The 22019-nt window shown below is 42.7% G+C and overlaps 1 protein-coding gene across 2 annotated transcripts; it reads right to left on the reverse strand.

Annotated features, from left to right (window-relative positions):
• Positions 1–788: 788 nt before the first annotated feature.
• rc3h1b (ring finger and CCCH-type domains 1b) lies at positions 789–17107 on the reverse strand. 2 transcript variants are annotated; one of them, XM_078287489.1, is made up of 20 exons: positions 17004–17107; positions 15191–15625; positions 13580–13700; positions 12383–12622; positions 12045–12220; positions 11518–11718; positions 11217–11349; positions 10674–10792; positions 9566–9678; positions 9114–9359; positions 8616–8833; positions 8048–8460; positions 7554–7712; positions 7228–7383; positions 6824–7046; positions 6233–6326; positions 5961–6057; positions 5539–5733; positions 5138–5241; positions 789–4967 (listed from the first exon to the last, which is right to left on the reverse strand). In XM_078287489.1, exons 2-20 carry the CDS (start codon positions 15419–15421, stop codon positions 4811–4813), a joined length of 3396 nt encoding a protein of 1131 aa, XP_078143615.1. In that variant the 5' UTR covers positions 15422–15625; positions 17004–17107; the 3' UTR covers positions 789–4810. The 2 variants fall into 2 exon arrangements, with proteins under 2 accessions (XP_078143615.1, XP_071781210.2); XM_071925109.2 differs by having other exon boundaries at positions 5539–5760.
• Positions 17108–22019: the final 4912 nt, after the last annotated feature.

The raw sequence follows: 22019 nt of genomic DNA on the forward strand, positions 1-22019 counted from the left end.
TTTTCACCTCATGACCCCCAAAAATGAAATGAGAGGCACAGCATGGGGCATCAGCAAAACCCATAATCATACTATGCATTTTGTGTGAATACATGCTCAATGTATGATTGATCATATTAGACATGCTGTCTATGGGAAACCCTTAACCTGAATTGATTCTAATGTGACATTTCAATGGAGGGCTATAGTGTCCCATGGTCTACATGCTGTCCCAGAGTGTTTTACACTCTGCAAAGAATACAATTCTGGGGAAACACTGTACTGTTTTTTTGTTTGTTTTGTTTTTTGCATGAAAATGGTCAAATTTAAAGATATTGAATATCGGTACAAAATACAGGCTATCAGCAGCTTCAACCCAAATATATTGGTATCGGCCTTCAAAAACCCATATCGATCAAACCCTAGTTTATATTTCTGTTACCACAGTATTAGAGCTTCTTTCCTTCCTCTCAGAATGGAGTCATCACAATACCCAAGTCTACCAAAAAGGAGTGGGTACAAGAAAACTGTCAGGTGAGTTGAAACTACACTGGCTACAAACAATCAGGTCCAGCCAAGCCATAGAGGGGAATCAGGAATGTGCAAATGAGCTGAACCTGTAATCCAATAGGTTTGACTCAGCAGGTCAGTCTGGCTCTCAATTCTGGTGCATATTTGCATAAAATAAGTCAGACTCAAATGATGTTCGTTTTTCCCGGTAAACGATGTGGTATTCATAAATATGCATCAATAGATATACTCATTAATTTCCTGAACATAAAATTCAAAAACACAACACTGACACAAAATTGCAGAGTTAGCAATATCATTTAATCCTTCCCCCTCAGCTTAGAATCACTGTTGTACATAAGTTACATTTTGTTTTCTCAATTTCACAGGTTCATTTTTTTTTCTCTCTTCAAACTTCCAGTTTGACCTCCCTCTCGTATCAAACAAAAAAAGCAGATTGTATTATACAAAAATGCAAACCAATTTTCACACAGTGAATTCTCTTACAAAGTCATAAAATGGCGTAATAATGGCTACATCCACATTGGAGGAAGATAATTCTAGACATTCCTTAATGGAGTATAATATACATATAAAAACTTCTTTTTTCTTGCTGAAATCAAACCTGTACCTTAATTTAAGAGATATCTTACAAGGGAGTAATCATATAAAAAAGCCATTTGCGAATTTCCCCAGAAAGTCAGGGAATAAAATGTGAGCCTCAAACAGCAGTAACAGAGTTCAGTGGTCAAGGGAGTGGAGGGGTTAATTGGTTATGTAAATACGGGGTAGGCAGCAGTTCCACTCAGAAACAAAAAAAACAGGAGACTGAAATGAACATCTTTGCTATTTACTATATAGAAAACCACCCCATTCATCATTGTGTGTCAATTCTGCTCAGCCAAAGGCTTTTTAGGCTTATTCATGGCTGCAGGGACCCATCAGGTAGAATCAACAGTGTGATGCTGTGAGCTGACTTATACTTAAAGACAGTGAGAGGCAATATAATGCTTAACACCATTAAATGTTGCCAATTCATGGCTAAAGCTCATTCCCTCTTTTCATAGGCTTGGAGTTTATTACTAGTTCCCATAGCAGAATTAAACAGGTAGGCCAATTTCTTGTGACTAGTTCTAAATGAAGAACAAAACCTATGTGTGAACGTGTCTCAGATACTGTCATATAGCTGTTGACTACATGATGATACACCAGGTGTGGTGATGCACTCATCACTGTAAGACTTGGAGGTCAGTGATTTCACGCAACTATTACAGAAACAAAACAAAATGTAAAAGAAAAAAAACTACAAACCCAACTAGGTCAATAACATTTCCTTAACCAAAAATAAGAAAAATACACATTTTGCTTCAAATCTTGAGAGATTTGCATTATTGCATGAGTGAAGTGAATTTGAGTGACCGTTTCAAACAAGAAAATTGTGCTAGAGTCTATGTGTATGACTCTGATTCATACCAATTCAGCGTTCGTTATTTTCCAGCTCATCTCATGCTGCTAAAGCAGACAAGGAGTGAGGAGCATTTAATGAGGAAATAAGGCCAACCTTTCATCAGAGACTTCCTGAATTGCCTCTTGGGGGTGGGGGGTGGGGAAGGAAACCCCAACACTTTTCTAATACCTCAACACTATCACCCAGTACAGCACACTTTGAGGAAAAAAAAAAAAGCCATAGTCAGGGTACATTTTCTACAATACAATCTAGCACACACAAAACTTTTTTTTTCCATAAATTTTCCAAAGTTACAGAATTTTGTCTTCTTCGGAAGCATAGTCTATAAAGAACATTTTCTTTGTTTGAACACAAAAAGATTAAGTGAACACACATCAATGCGCACAGAAGTCCTTCGTCTGGGAAAGGATAAAGTCTGTGTTGGCAACCAGTGGACAGGAAAAAAAAACAAAAGAACAAAAAAACAAAAACAAAAAAAAATATTTTGCTGATTCTAAGTAGAGATCATTTAATATAAATGCTGAGCGAGTAGAATAAGAGGTGGCACGTTAATAGTGCTTTAGTATATTAATGTATGTATACATACTCATATGTATATGTGAGTTGTGTACCTAAACAATAAATGTAGCGAGGAGCAGCCAGAGCGGCTTGAAGTGTGGTGGGAAAACCAACAACAAAAAAGAAACCCCCAAACATTCGCTATCAAGGCGCTGACAAATTGGAAGTAGAGATGCCCAGTCAAATAACCCAATTAAGGATGTCAAACATCAAAACATGTGTGTCAATATCTAATTGACTTCAGTAATCAGGGATCCATCAAAACCCGTTTGTCAGTTCCTCAATACCCCTCGTCTGACTCAAACGAAGGTTGAACATTAAAGCAAAATGACTAGACCCATAGCGTCACCTCTATCCTTCTCCTTTAACCGTTTGAGCACAAGGACTCTCTCTCTGCACCTCAGCAGAGCTCTACAATTGTAGCCAAACATGTCAATTGTTTACAAAAGGCAAAGAGCTCCTTAATGAGCATCAGCAATAAACAATGTACATGACGGAGACAGAGCAATAACAGTGGTAGCGGTGGTGATGATGATAGTAAGTTGTGAGTCATACAAATGGAGATATGGTGAACTGAAAATTGTACTATTCACCATTCAAGAGGCTTAAATATACTCAATGTGATATAAATGAACTTGTCAAATCTCATCAAAGGACAGGTGTTATGTGAGGCAATTTTTCTTTGTTTTCCCCTTAGTAACCAGCACCGTTATCCTCAATTATATACCCGATTTCAAATGTACTGTGCAGCTTAAAACACTACAACACTAATGGCCTTTCTAAAAGTATAAAGGTAGAATTTCTTCAATGACAAGTTGTTGAAATGCTTGGAAAGTTACACGTGCTACAAGAGAAAGGAGGACACCCGTTCCACTAACTAAGCTACATAGCCTTCACTCTAGACCTAATGCTTCTGGAGAACACCGCTAATTTCAGGTAAGCTACACCCCCCGAATCGTAACAATGTAAAGCATGAAAAAAATAAAATAAAATAAAATGAAAAAGACACAAGGGAACGCAACTTCATAGAAGTTAAGGAGAACCAATGACAAGATAATCCCAATGGGGAGGCCTTTTGTGTGGCCAGATGAGAAGCTCTGAGGAGGGAAATCCTCATTCACCCTGACATTATAAAGTCAACTTTACACTGAAGGGTGGGATTCACTAGACTCCTGATGCAGAAAAACGCGCTTTCTCTTACAGCCTATTTATACGTGTTTTGTAAAACACACATTTGTTTGATTGTGCTGTGAAGAATTCCACAACACAATCAAATAGGACTGAATGCCAGCCCTTCAGAGCACAGGCAAAAGGCATTGCAACCAAACCACATCAGGTCACACCACAACCAAGAGAAGCACATTGTCGGTTCCCTTATAGAAAACATGCGGAAAGCTCATTATCAAAAGACTCATTGTTGCAATCTTTAAAACAGAATGCTTCGGTTAAATATATAGTATACTGCTTTTCAAGTATGAAACAGACATATGATGTATTCATAAAATGCACTAATAAAATCATACTTCTCGTGGCGGGTGAGGAAGTGCATGTGGCATAAATGTGACTACTAAAACACCTCGCCTATTTGCGTCTGAATTTCGGCTGAAGATTGGTGGAATATCGTACTGCTTTTCCCAACTCAGACCATCGTCATCTGGGCAACCACTTTTTACGATTCTGGGGGTGAGTACCAAGTATCACACATCTGCTGTGTTCACTACAAGACCTTCATAAGTTATCAGGTTCTGATGGACAAGAAATGAAATATATAAACTGAAAAAAAGTTACTCACGGTGCATATGGTGTAATAGTGCTTGTTAATCTGCTCCTCTCTATTCAATTGTTCTTCATTTATCTGGCTGCAACTCAACAAAAATCTGGTTTTGGGGAACATCAAATACTTTACCTATCTGTTTGTTCATTTATGACGCAGCAGTAGGGCTAGCCTTCTTGAATCAAGTTACATCACCACTACTATCATCATCACCACCATTTTCTCTTCTTGATACATCTATTGTGAGCCTTGTTTATCTATAATCCCAGTAAAGAAAAACAAAATAAACAACAAAAACGAGAAATGTTATCAAATGCCCTGGTTTCCAGGCAAGGAAAGTCATTTAAAAAAAAGCTCATTCACAGAACAAAAAGAAAGAAAATTCATATCACGGCAGATACTGCTCATCTTCTAAATAAAACGGGTATGTGTGCCTGTGCATGCTTTTCGATTGAGCATTTTGTGTGTGTGTGTGTGTGTGTGTGTGTGTGTGTGTGTGTGCATGTGTAAGTGTGTGCTGCCTAAGAGCAGGAATGGACGACGCCATTCTTCTGCATCTCTGAACCTCCGGCACCTGGATCAGAACACAGGCTCAACGAAGATGTCTTATTGGTCAGTGACAGCATGGACCTGCTCACCCCACTTTCCTGCAGACCGCTGGAGCCGTTGGACACCTCGCTGAAGTGAGGAAGGGGGAGAAAGAAACATGTATACATGTACCACACTGTAAATATACAAATTGACCGGTGCATGTGTACACGTACCACAATGTCGGGTAATGTACAAATTCACCGGTACTTCTGTACATTGACTGTTATTTCACAAAACCGTAACATGTATACACTCACCCAAGAGCCAAGGAGATCTCCTCCAGCTGAGTCTTGTGCTCTGGCTGTCCGTTCTCTGCAGTCTTCATCTTGTACTGCTGAACCTCATGGGCCACCTGACTCTCCTGTTATGGAAATGGACAACACGCAGTTAGTTGCTGGATAGAGCCCCGGATCCACATTCACACTGTATCTGACAAAAGGTTTCACTGATCTGAGACCAGTAAGCTTCATCCTGAGTTATCATGAAGTTCATATTGTCTTAAGACCTGACCAATGATCCAAATCAGTACTCCCAACTTCGCTTTATGCATACGTGCACCCGTCCCTGTGTCAGTGTGTCATAACAGGCTGTAGGGTGCTGTTTTTCCTTGGATTGCTATCCGCCCTCATTGCCACTCGACACCCTAGCCCCCCCTCACCAAAGCCAACTCGCGGGTCCTCTTGCCGATCTCTCTCTCCACCTGGTGGAGCTCCAGGCTTAGCTGTTCACTGGACACAGCTGTTGCGCTGGCTCCCCCAGCTGGCCACTTGGGCTGTTGCTGCTGCTGGGCCGCTGCAGCTGCCTGGCCCTGGTTGGGCTGGATAGGCTGGCCTGCCAACGCACTGGCCTCCCTCTGCAACAGTAAAGAGTTACTGGCAGCCTGGCAAGGAGAGATTATTCTTAATAACAACAAATATCACTGTGTGAAATGACAGCGGGTTTACGACTACATAAAATCTGTAGTCACATCTGTATTGGGATTAAACATTCCCAGGCTTTTTTGCAATTCCCAAGATGTGGAATTTATCAAACTCCTTCTCCATACATTTCTAGACCCCTTGGAGGGGAGAGCATACACACCTCCATGCTGTGCATCTGGGTCTGTTGATTGATCTGCTGGTTGACCTGCTGCAGCTCGATCTTCAACTGTTCTCTGTCTGGAGCTGCCATGGGCAGGCTGTGGAGGCGAAATACAGTGAGAAATTTACATGACTGCTCAACAAAAAAATGATCCCATGACACAAACTTTTAGTTTGATGCGTGTATTTTTACCTACAAACATTATCAGTAATACTATAGCATAGCCATGCTAATATTAAAAATATTACAGGAAAAACACACAAAAGCCTCACCGCTCACTGAAGTGTCCCTGAGAGGAGGAGGCAGTCTGGTGGGAGGGGTACGAGGTCCCACCCCATCCCCCATGGTTTCCATATGAGTACTCTGCTGAGGGAGAGAGGGCAAAATGGTGTCAGAAATGTTTTTATGACAAAAGTGTGAATGGTCAAAGAACATTGGACTTATGCAAGATGACATTTGGAAAATGCCATTCCCAAAGTAAAGTGTGAGATGCATCAGGTGCTGCACTTGCACATAATGAGTGCATTTACATGCACAGAGTATTCTGGACACTTTGCTCATATCCCTGTCAGGTCTTAGTTGGGATGAGCAGTTTATATGCATTTTCCTACTATGATCATGAATATATGTATACATGAAAAAACAGAATATTTCAAATATTACCCTAGAAAAATAACATGAACAACAAAACAAGAAGAATGCTGCAACATAAAGATGGATCCACATTCACAAAAAAAAGAAAGAAAGTGTGATATTAGCGAAGAGGATGATACACACTGACTGCATATTCACTGTGAATATGTGCATCAATCATTAAAAAGGTTGTTGTGCACATGATGAACACTACCGCATGTGTTTCTTACCGGCCATGGCCATATGTTTAGAGTTTGGGTTCTGGGGAGTGGAGGCCATGGCCTGGACAGGGCCAGCGGTCTGGTAGCCAGTCTTGGAGGTGCGGGAGATGGCGCCGAAGCGTGACACAGTGGGCTGGGGGCCAAAGGGGATAATGGGGTCATCATCCTTCACTTCTGCACCCCTCCGAGGGGCTTCCAGCGACGGCTCCCTCAGACCTTTAGCCTCCACATTCTACAGAGAGAGAGAGAGAGAAACTCGAGTTACAGGAGGACAAAACGGTGGTATGGAGTGATTTGAGGAAGAGGTTGGGCACAGGGATTAAACATTTCCATCTTCAATTATCACACGTGAAACATAGTTAAACAAATATGCATATATATGGTTACTAACAGAGACATCCGGCTGAACTCACCATCATCTCCATGGTACCAGGAACCATGACTTCTTTGGGCTTGGCGTCCTTGGTGCCGATGTAGGAGCCAATGGTGTCACAAGACCAGGGGGAGTATTGTCCTGCATAGTCGGGCTCTCTGCATTTCCCAAAGGCTTTGGAGCTCTCTTCACCATACTGGAGACACAGTACAATATACAATACAATCAACCAGTACTTCTTTTCAACTGTTACACTACCATGTTACATGCCACAGTTCTTTAATTCTGAGGTAAGGCGTATCACTTTTTTCAGTACAATTTGAATCACTCTCAGACAGAGACCTATGACGTTCAAGTAGTGCTAACCTCAGGAGGGTAGTCGCTGGGGAAGGGGTGAGAGAGAGTAGGGGAGGCAGCAAATGGTGGGGGGGAGATGACCTTCCTCTCCTCCAGCTGGGATATCAGCTCCTGCCGCCGACGGTGCAGGTAGTCCAGGCTGTGCTGGGAACGACCGTACGGTGGCTCCTAATGCATGCACGCACGCACGCACGTACACACACACACACACACACACACACACACACACAGACAGGCAATTAAGTCATTGTCACCATACCCACATACTTTGTCAGTTACAGCAAAACCTTGGAGTAGTTCCTGGGGGATGATGTTGACTTTTATTTACAAAGACATGGGCCTTAGGTAAAGATTAAGGATATTTTGGAAAGGAATTTTTTCTGCTGAGTTGCCTGCAACTGTCTTGGTGTTTTGTACCTATGGTGACCACACAAAGAGTTGTTGAAAGGACTGTTAAGGGAACCAAGGAAAACAGTTAGGGAGCAGAATCAAAACAAACTCACTCTGGCATAAGCCCTCATGGGTGGAGGCTGGGCACCCGGTGGGTAGTAGCCATCTGGTGGGTACCTGTCCCGGGCAGTGGGCTCAGGGTGGTAGAGTGAGCCACCCTGTCCCGCTGATGGTGGGGGCACATCCAGAGGCGCAGGACTCATCCTGACCAGGTCGTCCCTCTGAGATGGGTAAGGCTGGGGGGGAGGTGGTGGGCCGGGGTAGGGGCCGTGGCGACCTCGGGTGTCATAATGTGGAGGGGGAAGGTAGGAGAAGGGTGGGCCAGAGTGGGGGGGCTGGTAGGTACGCTCTGTAGGGCCATAGCTAGGGTAGGGGTCCTGGTAAGGGGGTCCTGCTGACTCACTGGGGGGTGGAGGGTTGCGGATATATCCCGCTACGTACTGTGGTGGCTGCTGATAGGGGTAACCTGTGAAACAGATCAGCAGACTAACTTATATCACGTTTCTACATGTTTTTCATGAAATAGTAAGTATCATAAGGCCAAGGAAGTGTACAGTGAAAATTATTAGAATTATTAGCATTATTAGACAAATGTCCAGTAACAGTTTACTTGACCCTCACCTGTGGGGTACTGCGAAGGCTCATATTGGGAAGCAGACGGTGGTGGGCGAGGACTAGGGTAGTACATCTCAGGTAGCTGCTGCTGCTGGGGGTACACTGGTGAACCTCTGGTTACCACAGACATCTGCTTCACCCCAGACAGGTGGTCTGCTGGCATCCTAGGGTGGGCCATGGCATGGGGTGGCAGAGGCATACCGGGTTTGGGCACAGAATCCAGACTACATGAATAAATATATTAGATTAGAAAAGACTGATAGCTTGACAGATAAAGAGACAGAAATAAACAAACAAATAAATCAACAAAATAAATACATTAATACAACCAGGAAGAGTGGAGTGGGTAAGAAAGACAATATCTGAACAATACTGCTGTTTAAGAATGGCTCTTATGTCTTACATATGCATTTGTATTTCATGATATATGAACAATTGTGCTGTAATTGCAATTATTAATTAGGCCACCGCAGCTAAACACTGTAATGGCAATACTGTACTCACGGGTCAGGTGGCGATCCTGGGGCGCTGGGACTCCCTCCTTCCATCTTGACAGGCTTACGCACTAGATCGTATGGTACCGCTTCTGTGCCACGGGCAATGAGCTGGGGCAGGGAGGGCGCAACACTCCCATTGGTGAGGGGTGAAGGCTTCCGGGTCACTGCTACATCTAGGGGAAGGCCCTCGTCCGGCATGAGGCCTCCTGAGCCAGGGAGGCGAGCCGCCAGACGCTTATTCATCTTGCGATACCTGACGAAAACACAAAGAGGTTAAACAATGTACAAGAAGCATCTTAATGTATAGTTGTATATGGTATACAACTATATGACATTACCATGTCTGTAAATGTAGTTTTGTGATTTTTGGTGGTGGAGAGGAGAAATATGTTTTCATAACAAATGCAATACCAAAAAGAATTTTAAAGAATGTTTTATGCAGATATTTGTCAGACTCACTTCTCCAGCTCTTCCTGAGAGTGAGCAAAGGTGCAACTGGCTCCACGAGGACAGCCTCCCTTCTGCTTCATGTCACGACACATGTACGTCTTGTATTTGCTGTGCTGAGGAGGCTAAGGAGAGACACCAAGAATGAGTGAAAAAGGGAACAAAAGCTGGATTTTTTCAAGGCCCATTATGGTTGAAACTCATTTATACAAGCTCCTCAAGAATGGAAGTTGCTTGCCAGAATGACAAGGTGCGAACAAAGTTGCGTAATATGTCACTATGGATTCCAATTTCTAATATTCAAACGTTTAAGCCATTAGTCTTCTAGCTTCTGTATCCAAAACTGATCCAATCTTTCAAATTTAATCACCAAGTAGTTTTCAGTATTGTCTGGTATATCGTGATAATACTTTCATCAATAATTGTAAATAGGCGAAAAAAAGGTGGGAGACAGGACTTTGACAAAGCAGATTCTGCCAATATGTAAAAAACGAGTCCCTCGCGTCTTTCGCCTATTTACAATTATTGGTACAGTACTGTGCAAAAGTGTTAGGCACATACATTACAAAAATCAGTTAAGAGAAGATGCTTCCAAAAATAATGAAATGAAAAGTTTCTAAATAAAAACTTTTCATTTCGAAACTTTTCATTTCATTATTTTTGGAAGCATCTTCCAAAAATAATGAAATGAAAAGTTTCTAAATAAAAAAAAAATTGCTACAAAGAGCAGTCTACTGACACACTAATGCAGAAGACAAATAAATAAACATCCAAGACAATATTTATATAAAAAAATCTAGGGTACCTAAGACTTTTGCAGAGTACTGTACTACCAAAGTTCAACATCACTTAAATCATGGTGCCGTGCCAGCCAATTGTTGATCACTGTTTCAATTCTCTACTCATGTTTCCTTTATTTCAGAACGGGAACGCGCAATTATCAAAGACCACTACATTAAGTTTGACAAATCAATCTGCCACCTGTGTCCGAGGAAGCGAGTTCGCTGGACACGGATTAGCGAGATAATTTGAAACGGCTGGCATCATATTAGCCTGGATTAATTAAGCAGCGTATGAGGATTGGGGCCAAGCTCTTTTTTGGCCAGATAGGCCAACAGACCTGTTGAGGGTCAGCTCCTTTCTTGCTGTGGTTCTGGATGAAGTCCACCAGGCCATGCACCACTGTTTTCACAGCTACCAAACCCTTCTCTAGCTGCTCCCATGTAGGAGGGGGAGCATCTGTGGAAACAAAGAGAGCAGAGAAATGAGTAAAATAGACAATTTATGGAAATATTTCATCTTATGTTAGTATACGTCTGTCTAGAAGTAGTTGAACACATTTTAATACCTTAATATATATACTTGATTTATCTTGGAAGTGATGTATCTATTCTGGGGGATATTTGAGTGTCGCTATTAATCTCCAAAGGTGAAACCCTGGATGATTCACCTTCTGTATCACACTATCTCCCTTGTCTGTTTCAAGGCATTTCTATTTTATTAGACAGGATGTAATGGAATGATAGGAAAGATGTGTGGAAGACAAGGGGCTGTCAGGATTCAGAGGTCATGAGTTGGATTCAAACCCATGACATCACAAGTACTTGACATGCTCCTTAGATCAATAAGACACCAAGATGCCCCGGACCAGCCCATCTCTTACCAGGACTGGGGTCAATGTTGGCCAGTAGCTCCAGGTGGGGCCGCAGTCTGTTGAGGTTGGCTGGGTCTCCTGTCCTCTGTAGCGCGATGGTCAGCTCCTGGACACTCTGGGCAAAAGAGGCCGGGGTCTGCAGCTGCGCCACAAGCAGACAGACAGGGAGTTAAAGCTTTGGTCGTTTCAATGGCAGGTACACAACTCAGATATATGCAAATATGTACATGGAAACAAACACATGGGATGGGATACACACACAAAACACAAACATTTCCTTCTCTCACGCGAAAAACAAATTCACACACACCTTATCTATGATAGACTGCATGTGTGACTTGTGAGACTGATCTCCATATAGCAGAGAAGACCACTGGTCGGGTGCGATGCGAAGCCCGCCCTCCATGGCAATCTGAACAATCTGAGAGTCGTGCTCGCGCCGCAGGGCCTCGTAAGTACGGAACTCTTCCTTCAGCTGCATCAGGGATGAATCTTCGTCACGTTTGGTCACCTAGGTAACCAAAAAGGAAGGAGAAAAGAGGATGTTAGATTGTGTTTGTTTACATTTGCTCTCTGCTCTGTCTGGTTTCTACCACAGGGAGAGCATTTGTCACTTTGTCTTCTATGGCTTTTATGACTTCTTGATGACTGTCAGGCAATATATCATCTCCATAGGGGAATTACACTCTACTACTACACAGGTATTTCGATATAGAGTGTCAGTCCAACATTGAGGAAATAGGCCCCGTAGTGGAGCAGCACCATGTGACCTAGACTACTTGGCACAAATGTCAAATTAATAACATTTCTTTGGCTTGTTCTCAGTCTGAAACCTACCTTGAAGCACGAGGCTCTGTAGAGGAGCTGCACCACGTGTCCTATGCTAGTCTTAGAGGCCTGTGGGAAGCGTGGCTCAAGCCTCTGGACCACAAAGAGAACCAAGACCTTCCTGGACAGAGCCGAGCCATCCTCCAGAGCTAGAAGAACCAACTTTAGAGCCTCCTCCTGCATGGCTGGGGGAGAAATACACACACACAAAAAAGAAAAATCAGGAACAGTTGATTTATGTCATAAAAACATCATAAAAGCTAGCATTTACTGAGGAGCTAAGGAGCGGATCTTCTTAAAAGTGCCAATGGCTTGCTCTCCACAGCAGGTAATGGAAAGCTATCTACCTGGCCCAAGAAACTGACAGCCTCGCGCACGGACGGCGGCCCACAGATTGGAGGAGAGCTGCTGTGGATTCTGGTGCTGAAGGATGAGTTCGGTGACGGTGCGTTCACCCAGAGAGCGGGCAGCTCTCATGGCTCTAACGCGGCCCTCCTCCTCCACCAGCTGGCAGTGGACCAAGGTTACCAGCTTCCTCTGCATGGGGCGACTCAGCATGCTCTGGGCCGTGCTGCTTAGACCCACACCTGGTGAGAGGACAGACAGGACAATTGGTGAACCAGTGAAAATACACAGGAATATAAAGTGCAGTGTGCTTGAGGCTTTCCTTTAACATTTTTAGTTGGATGACCTGTATTTGTTTGTTTCAGGTGAATAAGTCAAGAATTTTCACTTCCTTCACACTCTTCTAGCAATGGCAGGAAATTTTCTGGAGGGGCATTAGGGGTCACCATTGAATGAATATAAGGGAAACACTCATGACCATTGGATATTCTGGCTTTTCAGTTGTTTGTCTATCAATCAACCAATCAATCAATCAATCAATCAATCAATCATGCCTGTGGGATTCACCACAACACCACTACATTTAGTAGGGATGTGCTTTATTCCAGTCTCTCTTTTTTGAGACTCAACTTCACTCCAATTCAAATAATGGATGTGGTCTTAACAAAAAAACAAAGAAGAATCATGAAGAATCATGTGTGAGTAAAATTCATTTTTGTAAAAGATATGGCTATCCATTGGCTCTATAAAAACAGTAAAAGCACTAGCACATTAATGTGTCACCCATTACAAAAAAATACCCTAATCTATTATTTATTTTGGCACAGATCTATTTAAATATTATTTTTTGATCAAACAGATGCATTAATTAGCTGTCCAAACTTGCTGCGTCATATCACGTGTACAATCACTGTTAGCATAGCCACTAACCAGAGCTAGGAACAAGAAAAGTCTCTGTGCTATATTTACAGCAAAATTAGTTCTGCTTTTTTGGTTCTTTGTGACATTAAGTGTTTAACAGCTATTTGGCAAAATTCCAAATCACACTAACTGATTTAGGCGTCAACCACAAGACTCTTCAAAATAAAATAAAATAGTCAATTCAATGATTTCACTTATTTGCAATGTGCAATACAGTATCAACAGATTATACAAAAGGAAGAACAAACTAGGAAACAAAGGTGTGTGTGTGTGTGTACCTCTGGTGTTGCTGAGGGGTTTGAGGTAGAGGGCCAGCTCCTCCACACACTGCCTGGCCTCCTCATAATGCTGCGAGTCCTCTGGACTGGTGATCAAGGCAACCGGCTGGGCCTTAGGAACCTGCAGCAGAACACAGAAGGGGATAGAATTAGGACAAACCTGGAATGGACATTTACTATAGCAATAGCTGAAACCCATTAGCCCACTAAAGTCTCAGTGGTGCTGTACTGTGAGTAACGGAACACTTTTACAATACACCATCAAAATTTTCCTGGATTGCCCAATGTAGTAGCTGGAACAGATAGCCTTGTGCAAAAGTGAATAGTTCCAAATGTGAAGTACCTGTGTGTGTGTGTGTGTGTGTGTGTGTGTGTGTGTGTGTATTTTGACAGGAAAAACAGCAAAGTAAAATTGTATAGTAAAAAGTAATATAAAAAGACTGTAACCTTGTATAAGAACTCAGATCAAATCATACTGTAAATGGATGATTCTTTTTTCAATTTGATACTCCAATGACTTCAGCTTGAGAGAAGCCAGGAAACAGGTGAGACTGCAAATCATGGTTTGGTTCTCTGGTATTGGCCATGCAAACATGTGCAAAATTTATCAACTGCAGAGAGTCTCAGGGGCAACCACAACACAACATGTTTCCAGTTTGAAACAAAATCATATTCATTTGGGTTAAAAGGGCTCTTGATTTATATTTACTGCTCAAAATATAGAATAGACACCCTGGTTCTTACACCACTCTTAGGGCAAAGAAATGCGAATATGAGGTTTTATCTTTTGAAAGCACTAGACTGTATTTGTCTATGTTTAGTAGGGCACTTAAGACTGACAAAAAAAACCCTGGAGAATTTCAATAAAATTAGGTTATTTTCATAACAATGACAGACACTGCTCATGTAAATATTACAAACAAAGAAACTAGTACAACAGCGTTCCTGCCTATCAGGGCATATTAATTTGATAGTTATTTCTACCCTGTTAACCTTTATGAGCACAGACATGTAGGCACTCAGCTCAGAGAATACACTTCACAGTCATAACCATATCAGACACGCAACTGAGTACCTGAGGTTCCCAGTCATTACAGTACTGTTATACAACACGTCAATTTTACTGCCTGTATATAGCTACCTGGCAACTTTGCCAACAAAGCCAAAACACCACTGGATGTGCCTCACCCCTGTTGACTATGGCCAATACACTGTTTCACTGAAAGACAGCCTTAATGATTGCACCACAGCTGACTGTGGTGCCATTGTGCCAACACTCAGCAGACCAATAGAATTAAACTAAGTCATTGCCCAATGACTGGAGTGTGACTCATCAAGGACTAGCTCAAAGCTATGTACATCATATAGCCTAGGCAAAAACAGGCATAGCACTCCAATATAATGCATAAACAATAATTAGAGAAAAAAATCACATTGTCAGGACAAAAAAATAATGTCTGAAAATATTCCATTATACTCACACACAAAACAATTTATAATCTGTAAGCATGCATCATTCTCCACAAGCTGGCATCAACAAGGCTCTGCATAAATGGCATCACCTGTCATCTCTCTCACAAAATGACCAACAAGTAAACACACATCTCTCACCTGTCCTCCCACCAGCTGCAACAGGGCTGTGTTGACAGGTAACTGCTCGATGTCTGTGCTGATGGCGGTCTGGTCGAAGGGGCAGGCCTTGCGGTGCAACTTGTTCAGGCACATCTTGCAGACAGTATGTCCACAGCCCAAGCTGATGGGCCGGCGAACAGTCTCCTCAAACGTCTGCGTGCAGATGGGGCACAGCAGGAACTCCGTCCATTGTGGGGCTTGCACTGGCATGATTAAATGGTGTTGGGACGAATGTGGCAGGGGTTTGGAGGGGGTGTGTATGTAAATGTATGTATGCTTTTACACAGAGAAAAAATATAATAATAATATATATATGGAAGATTCCACTGGAATCAAGGAATTTTTCTTCCGAACTCAATCGTTCTCAAATGTCCTCACACATTGTGGATTTTGGATCACATCTCGTGATGAATACTGTAAAAGAATAAAACAAAGTATGTTAAAATTTGCATATAATCATAAACTCTTGTAGTTTAACACTTTCCACAAAAGGTAAAATGTAGCTTTCCATGGAGTAAGATTTGATTTGATGAACAACAATATCTTAATTTATAGTGCAATTAAAAACTTTGTTGAATAACACGTCCATAACCTTAAAAACTAAATGTCTGACTGAATGTGTAACCAAGAAATGTATCAAAAGGTAGTGGGGTGACAAAATGTGTTTCTTTGACGATGTCTATCGATACTAGAAATTCAAAATGGCTTTGACTGCTCGCCGGAATGCCTTGTTCAGTAGCAACACAAAACATAAAATAAATATAAATCAGTGGTAGCATAGCAGACATATTGGTAAGAGTCTAAGAGAACAAGCTAACGTTACCGAGAAGGATCAAAACAACTGCTGTGTGGCCTACTTAGACGAGCTGCTTGTCGCTACGATTATGGACAAAGGGTCTTGGAGAGGCTAGCCAACTACCTCTCCGCTATCTAACTTGATATGTAGCTAACGTTAGCTAATCGATGTAGGTAACATTATGCTAACATTAAGCTTCAAACATTTATTTTGGTTGTGGCTGACTGTTGGCCTTCGTAAACTGCCTAGATATCGCAGCTGTAGTCTCCTTAATGTTAACTTATTTATACATAACCATTTTAAAGTGAACTTGAATAACAACGTTAACGCGTTAGCTAGCTAGGCGAATAATTGTAGCTTTCTGTTAGCAAGCTAAGCTATGGGTGGCTAGTTTGCTAGGTTGGCTAGCTAGCTAACGTCGTTACATTAAAACACACAATTACTTAATACAAGCTATTGTTGATTGGTTGGATAGCAGTCATACCATTATTCCGCGTACAGCAATGGTTACAAATCAGTTCCACAGTCAAGCACATTACCGTTTCATGACTTGGTCAAGGAAATGATAGAGACGAACCACAGTGACACACTGAAAAGTGGAGCCATTTGACTTGCAACAACGAGATTATGTAACGCTAACATCCGAATCTACTAAGCAACATAACTGGTTGAAAATGTATGTCGTTTCACCAGACAAACCACATTATTTCACCGCCGTGACAATTAAAGGTTCAGAATCACACTCCGGTGGTATTTCTATCACATTCTGAGGTGCAGTAAACAGAAATAGACTGTTCTACTCAGACTGATCACATAAGGCTAACCCGCTAGCGAGCAAACATTACTCCTCCCTGTAATAGCAGTTAGCTTGTTAGCTACCTTCCGTATTAGCAACTAGCTAGCTATGCGTCGTTAATGTGACTAAAGCGAAATATGCAACTTTTACTGATCGTTTCCACTCAGTAGAATTAGCGTATTCCCATCAACACTACTCACTCATTCCAAAACACTTGGAAGATTTTCATCTTTCTTTAGGAAAATGATGTGATATTTTCTTGGTCGCCATGTCGATTGTGCAGCTTTGCTGCTGCCGAGGTTTGGGGAGGGTGTCAACTCGACAACGGACTCGCTAGCCGGTTACAGCTAGCTGAGCAAGTTGTGTGTGTGTGTGTGTGTGTGTGTGTGTGTGTGTGTGTGTGTGTGTGCATGTGTCGAGGGCCCCCTCTACTGTCAGGAGACAGCATACACAGCGTAAACCTAAGCAGCATCTGCTAGTCAGTGATCACATCTGGGGATTGTGACTACTGACAAGCCAAACATTGCCCCAATTAGGACGAGTGTGTACGCACCAGGTACGCACGCGCTTGTCTGTGTGCGTGCGTATGTGTGAAAGAGAGAGAACTGAATTGAAGAGAGAGGAAGAGAAAGAGAGAGAGGAGGGCCATTTACCAAATGTTTGAAAGACATGTCAGTCGTTACAGTTTTTAAGATTGCTAATACAGTATTATCTATAAAACAACATATACTTCCTTTATAGTAGGATCGTTGAAATTTTCGGGACTAAAAAGAGAGGATAACCTATCCATTTAGGCTGAAGCTCATCAAGCCTCTTTAGTTTTTAAATCCTTTTCTCTTTTTTCACATTGGCTTATTATTGTGTCGCTGTGTGTGCTCATGCGTTTACTTACGCAACAGAAAGCTCCAGTGTGTAGTGAGTTTGCGAGGCAAGGGCGAAATTAAAGCAGGCATTTTTGTATTCCATTTTTGTCTAATCCCTCTGATTTCTGAAGGGATTACCGGACCAATCATGATTGAGAGACCGCTGGCTCGCTTGACACTGCCTGGGCTGGGAGCTGTCGTCAGTGTATAGAAGCAAAGCATAAAGAGCAGGGGAAACCGTGAAAGATCTAATTTGGTTTCATTTTTATCCATTGGGGAAAGTTGCCCCGTTTTTTTTTTGCCAATGTTGACGACCGACCTGAGGATGCGCACTTCAATATCTGCACGGCCGGCGCAGGTTTCTGTGCGTCGTGCCTGTGCTGACTTGAATTAATGCAGCTGCATTATAATATCCGAATTTATCGTAAGTTTCTCATGGTAGTCGACGCTGGAATTGTGTGGAGGATATTTTTTTCACTAACTATCCAGGTAGGCGAGTACTCATTATGTGTGTTATTTATTTCCACATTGCTATCTTTCTTTAGTATCCATGTGTTATGAAGCCTGCTCAGTTTGTTCTCTTCAGCCGTCAATCATGTCAATTATTTTTCATTCATTCATTCACTTTTAGCCAATGGTATGTTGTGTCCAGTGACCTAGATCACACTTATCTAAATTTGAAATTATTTCAAATCCTTAAGGCTGAATAATGAACGATTTCAATTGATTTTTTGTAAAGATTCTTTGCAATTTAATTGCAAAGTTTCATAGGCCATGCAGCAAGTTTTATTTATTGTGCATTGTTTATTTTGTTTGACAAAAACATAATCTGTTACTGTTTATCCTAGTAGGTCTTCTCTGGGGTTCAGTTGCAGGCAGCAGTTGCTTATTCTCATTCCAAAGGATTATCCTGTGCACTCTGAAGTAATCATTGGATAAGGCAACGTGACTGAGTCCACATTAGATATCTCTTTACCAGGCCAGATAGAAATGCTTTTGTATAGTCAAGTAGTCAGTAATAGAGATCTAGAACTGGTGTGACTGAGTGGAGGTCTTGGCTGTTTGTGTATGAAAACAGTGACACTTCATTCTTTATCTAGGATCCATCCAGACTATTATTCTGTGCTTGACCAGCCAATGGAGGAAGAGAGGGTGGTGGATAATATCCAAGGAAAATCTAATCCCATCAATCCCCCTTCACCTTCTGAGGCTCCCAGTAACTGGGGGATCCTCTCTGTCCCTGCCCCTCTACCTATTTCGCCCTCATCCTCTTTGGGCACCTCATTCCCCCCTCCCCCGAGTTCAGCTGTGCATGCACTACAGACCAAGGTGAAGGCACTCACACAGAGAAGGCCAAGAGGGAGAGAGAGAGATAAAGGAAGAGAAAGGGTGGACACAGAGGTCCTGGTGAACCAGCCGGCAGGGCAGATTTCATCTGAAGTCCTGCTCAGACAAAGGGCCCGAGGCAAAGGTCAGGTGTCCCTGGCTGTCCCCTCTTGGCGATCCGGCTCAGGGAAGAATTCAAGCAGCAGTGAGGAAGAGGAGGAGGTAGAGGTGCAAGTCAGGTTAGAGATCCACAGCCCGCCAGCTGAAGCGCAAGGGGAGCAGCTAAGCCAGGGGGCGATGGGAATGGGGGCAGAGAGGGCAGAGAGGAGCGAGGGCCAGGTCAGTTGTCTGTCAGGTCAGCCTCGTGGGCTAGGGGAGGGGGCCAGTCTGGAGAGCCTCCTGTCTGATAACTCCAGCAGTAGTAAGGATGACTCACCCCCTCCTCCACCGGCTGCTCCTTCCTCCTCTACCACCTCTGCCTCTACGACGTCCTCCTTTTCCTCCTCCGCGTCTTCCACATCATCCAGACACTGGGCACCGCCAAAGGGCTTCTGGAGAGTGGCACGCCCAGAGACACTGCTCCTCAACGGGGTGGGCCCTCATAACGTACCCTCCTCATTACCTTTGAAGGACTATACTCAGACAGCAGCAGTGGCAGAGCCTCAGAGGAGACCTAAGCCAGCGGAGGCAGGGCCCGGGAGCGATGTAGGAAGTGCGGCGGACGACAGCGACGCACCGTCAGAATTCAAGCACTCGGACAGTCTGGAGTGTTACCTAGACAGGTATGAGCAGAAGGAGGCAGAGGCAGCTGATCCGGTCAAGGGAGTGTGCAAGTCCGGCAGCTGGGAGAGCATTTCTTCGCAGAGCGGGATGCTCTCCGCCGACGAGAAAGCGGAGGCGAAGCAGAGGGCCTATGTGAAGTTAAAGGACAGACGACGACACAACAGCAGGGAGGAGAGAGAGCAGAGTGGTGGAGAGAGTTCTGGTCGCTGTGGAGACGAGACACACAGAGGGGATTGTAAAGGTATGGTCTCTCTAGGGAAGTGTCACACTTTTAAACGTGGATCTGTGTACAAACTTTGTAATTACTGGGTGAAGTAATTGTGATGAGGCAGAAGTTTGACTTGAGGATGGAGAGGTCAACTTATGCCCATAAAGTCAGCGAGTGTATCACCCCCGTCAAAGGGAGAGTGTGTTTTTAGTGGGTTGATGACTGGCTGGTATTACATAGGAAACATAGGAAAAGGTGTCTGACAAACTGTTGTAGTGTCCCTGACCAAGGCATTGAACTGTAAGTACTGTGGGGTTGTTGCACTATGGCTGACCCTGCAATATCACTTATGTATCTGTAGGTGGAACAACCAAAAACAGCTGACATATTTCAGCCAACAGGCCATCATAAAGGTTCATTAAAGGGTTTTTAGCTTTTTTCCCCTAAAAGAGTGGCTTGGTCCCAGTTCTTTGATTATCATTTGCAATTTGCTTGTAAAATATAGGTGAATGTTGTCAGCTTGTTGCTATTGTAACCTGTTGGCGTTATCAGTAGAGACAGATAATGTAGATTAGTGCTTTGGCAATTGTTTTGTCTCACAAAGTATACATTACATTTGTTGCCCACAAAGTTCTAAAGGATTTTTTTTTGTTTTTTAAGCTTTAGTTCAAAATATCTGAATGCTTCCCAGCTGCAGTGGCTGCCCATGATATTTGATTTAAATCATGTATAGAACCTGGCTGACTCCCTGTGTTTAACAGATGTCAGATGAACAGATGTGCATGAGGTTGTTGCTATTATTAGCAGTCTGAGTGGTGGGGGAAGTGTCTCTGCTTTTGTATCTCTGTCTGTGTGCCGATGGATGTCTTTGTGTGCATGTAGGGCGATGAGATTATGCATTTTTACATATTGTGTGTCTGTAATATACTATATCTGTCTCCTCTGTGTGTGCTGAGTGTGTCAGTGCCAGATAGAGGGTCAATGTCAGACATAAGGGTGAATGATGGTAAATCTGTCATGATCAGATGATTTTTCCTCTCGCTTCTGCGGAATCTGCCTCTGTCTTTGTGCCATTGGTTGCATAACCTCTGTGGTTTTGACAGACGTTAAGGATCAGTCAGGGATAACCTATGAGACTGTCACTGAATCTAATGTTATGAAGGTTTATGAAAATCCTTATGATCATACAATCACCTTAATACCTGCATGTGCATAAAGATCACATTGTGTCTGACAGCTCTATTTGCAGTAGGGTTTGTACCATGCACAAAGTCACGATAAGCAGTGAATATAATGTTCTATTATTTAAACGAGAACCTCACTTATTTTAAGAATTCACATGCTATTTCTTTTATCAGTTTAGTCAAGGTTGTGAACATAATCGTTTCTCTCCCAAAGCTAGAAACTCGAGACCCAAGATCCCCCCGTGTACAATGAATGAAAAACATTCAAGTTTATTTTAGTAGTGTTAACACTTTTTAACCGGAAAATGTACCCATATCCCCAGAAAATCACCCTAGGTGCTCTCGCAGTCACCCTACCTTTCCAGTTCATTCTCCATGGAGCTATACTGTGTATTGAAGTGGTATCACAGGTCCTTCATTTCTGGCAGTGAGGGACAATAGTGGATGTTCACTACAAAACAATTCTGATGTATTCTCCTTTAATTAGATGATTTCATAGTCTTGTATTATATCATGCATTGAGACACAAAATGCTTTAATTTATTGAAATCTTTTTGTTGTTTTTTTAATTTGTGGTGTAGCTATTTGAGGAAGCTTAGTACTATAAACAGTCCATTGAATAGATCTGATGAGATCTGTACTTTTCTTCTCTGTTTTATGCCACTCCCAGGTGCTTATGGGGTTTTGGACAACAACTCAGATTCAACCATTCTCCCTCAGGAGCCTGAACCCAGTTCGAGGTGAGCAGCACATTGCTATGTACTTCATGTTAGTGGCATGCAACCCCGATAATACTCTCTTCATAAATTCCACTCTTGCAGCTTAATTTGTTGGAATTCAGTCTGCGTTTTT

Source organism: Centroberyx gerrardi, chromosome 13, assembly GCF_048128805.1.
Source record: "Centroberyx gerrardi isolate f3 chromosome 13, fCenGer3.hap1.cur.20231027, whole genome shotgun sequence".
NCBI lineage: Eukaryota > Metazoa > Chordata > Actinopteri > Beryciformes > Berycidae > Centroberyx > Centroberyx gerrardi.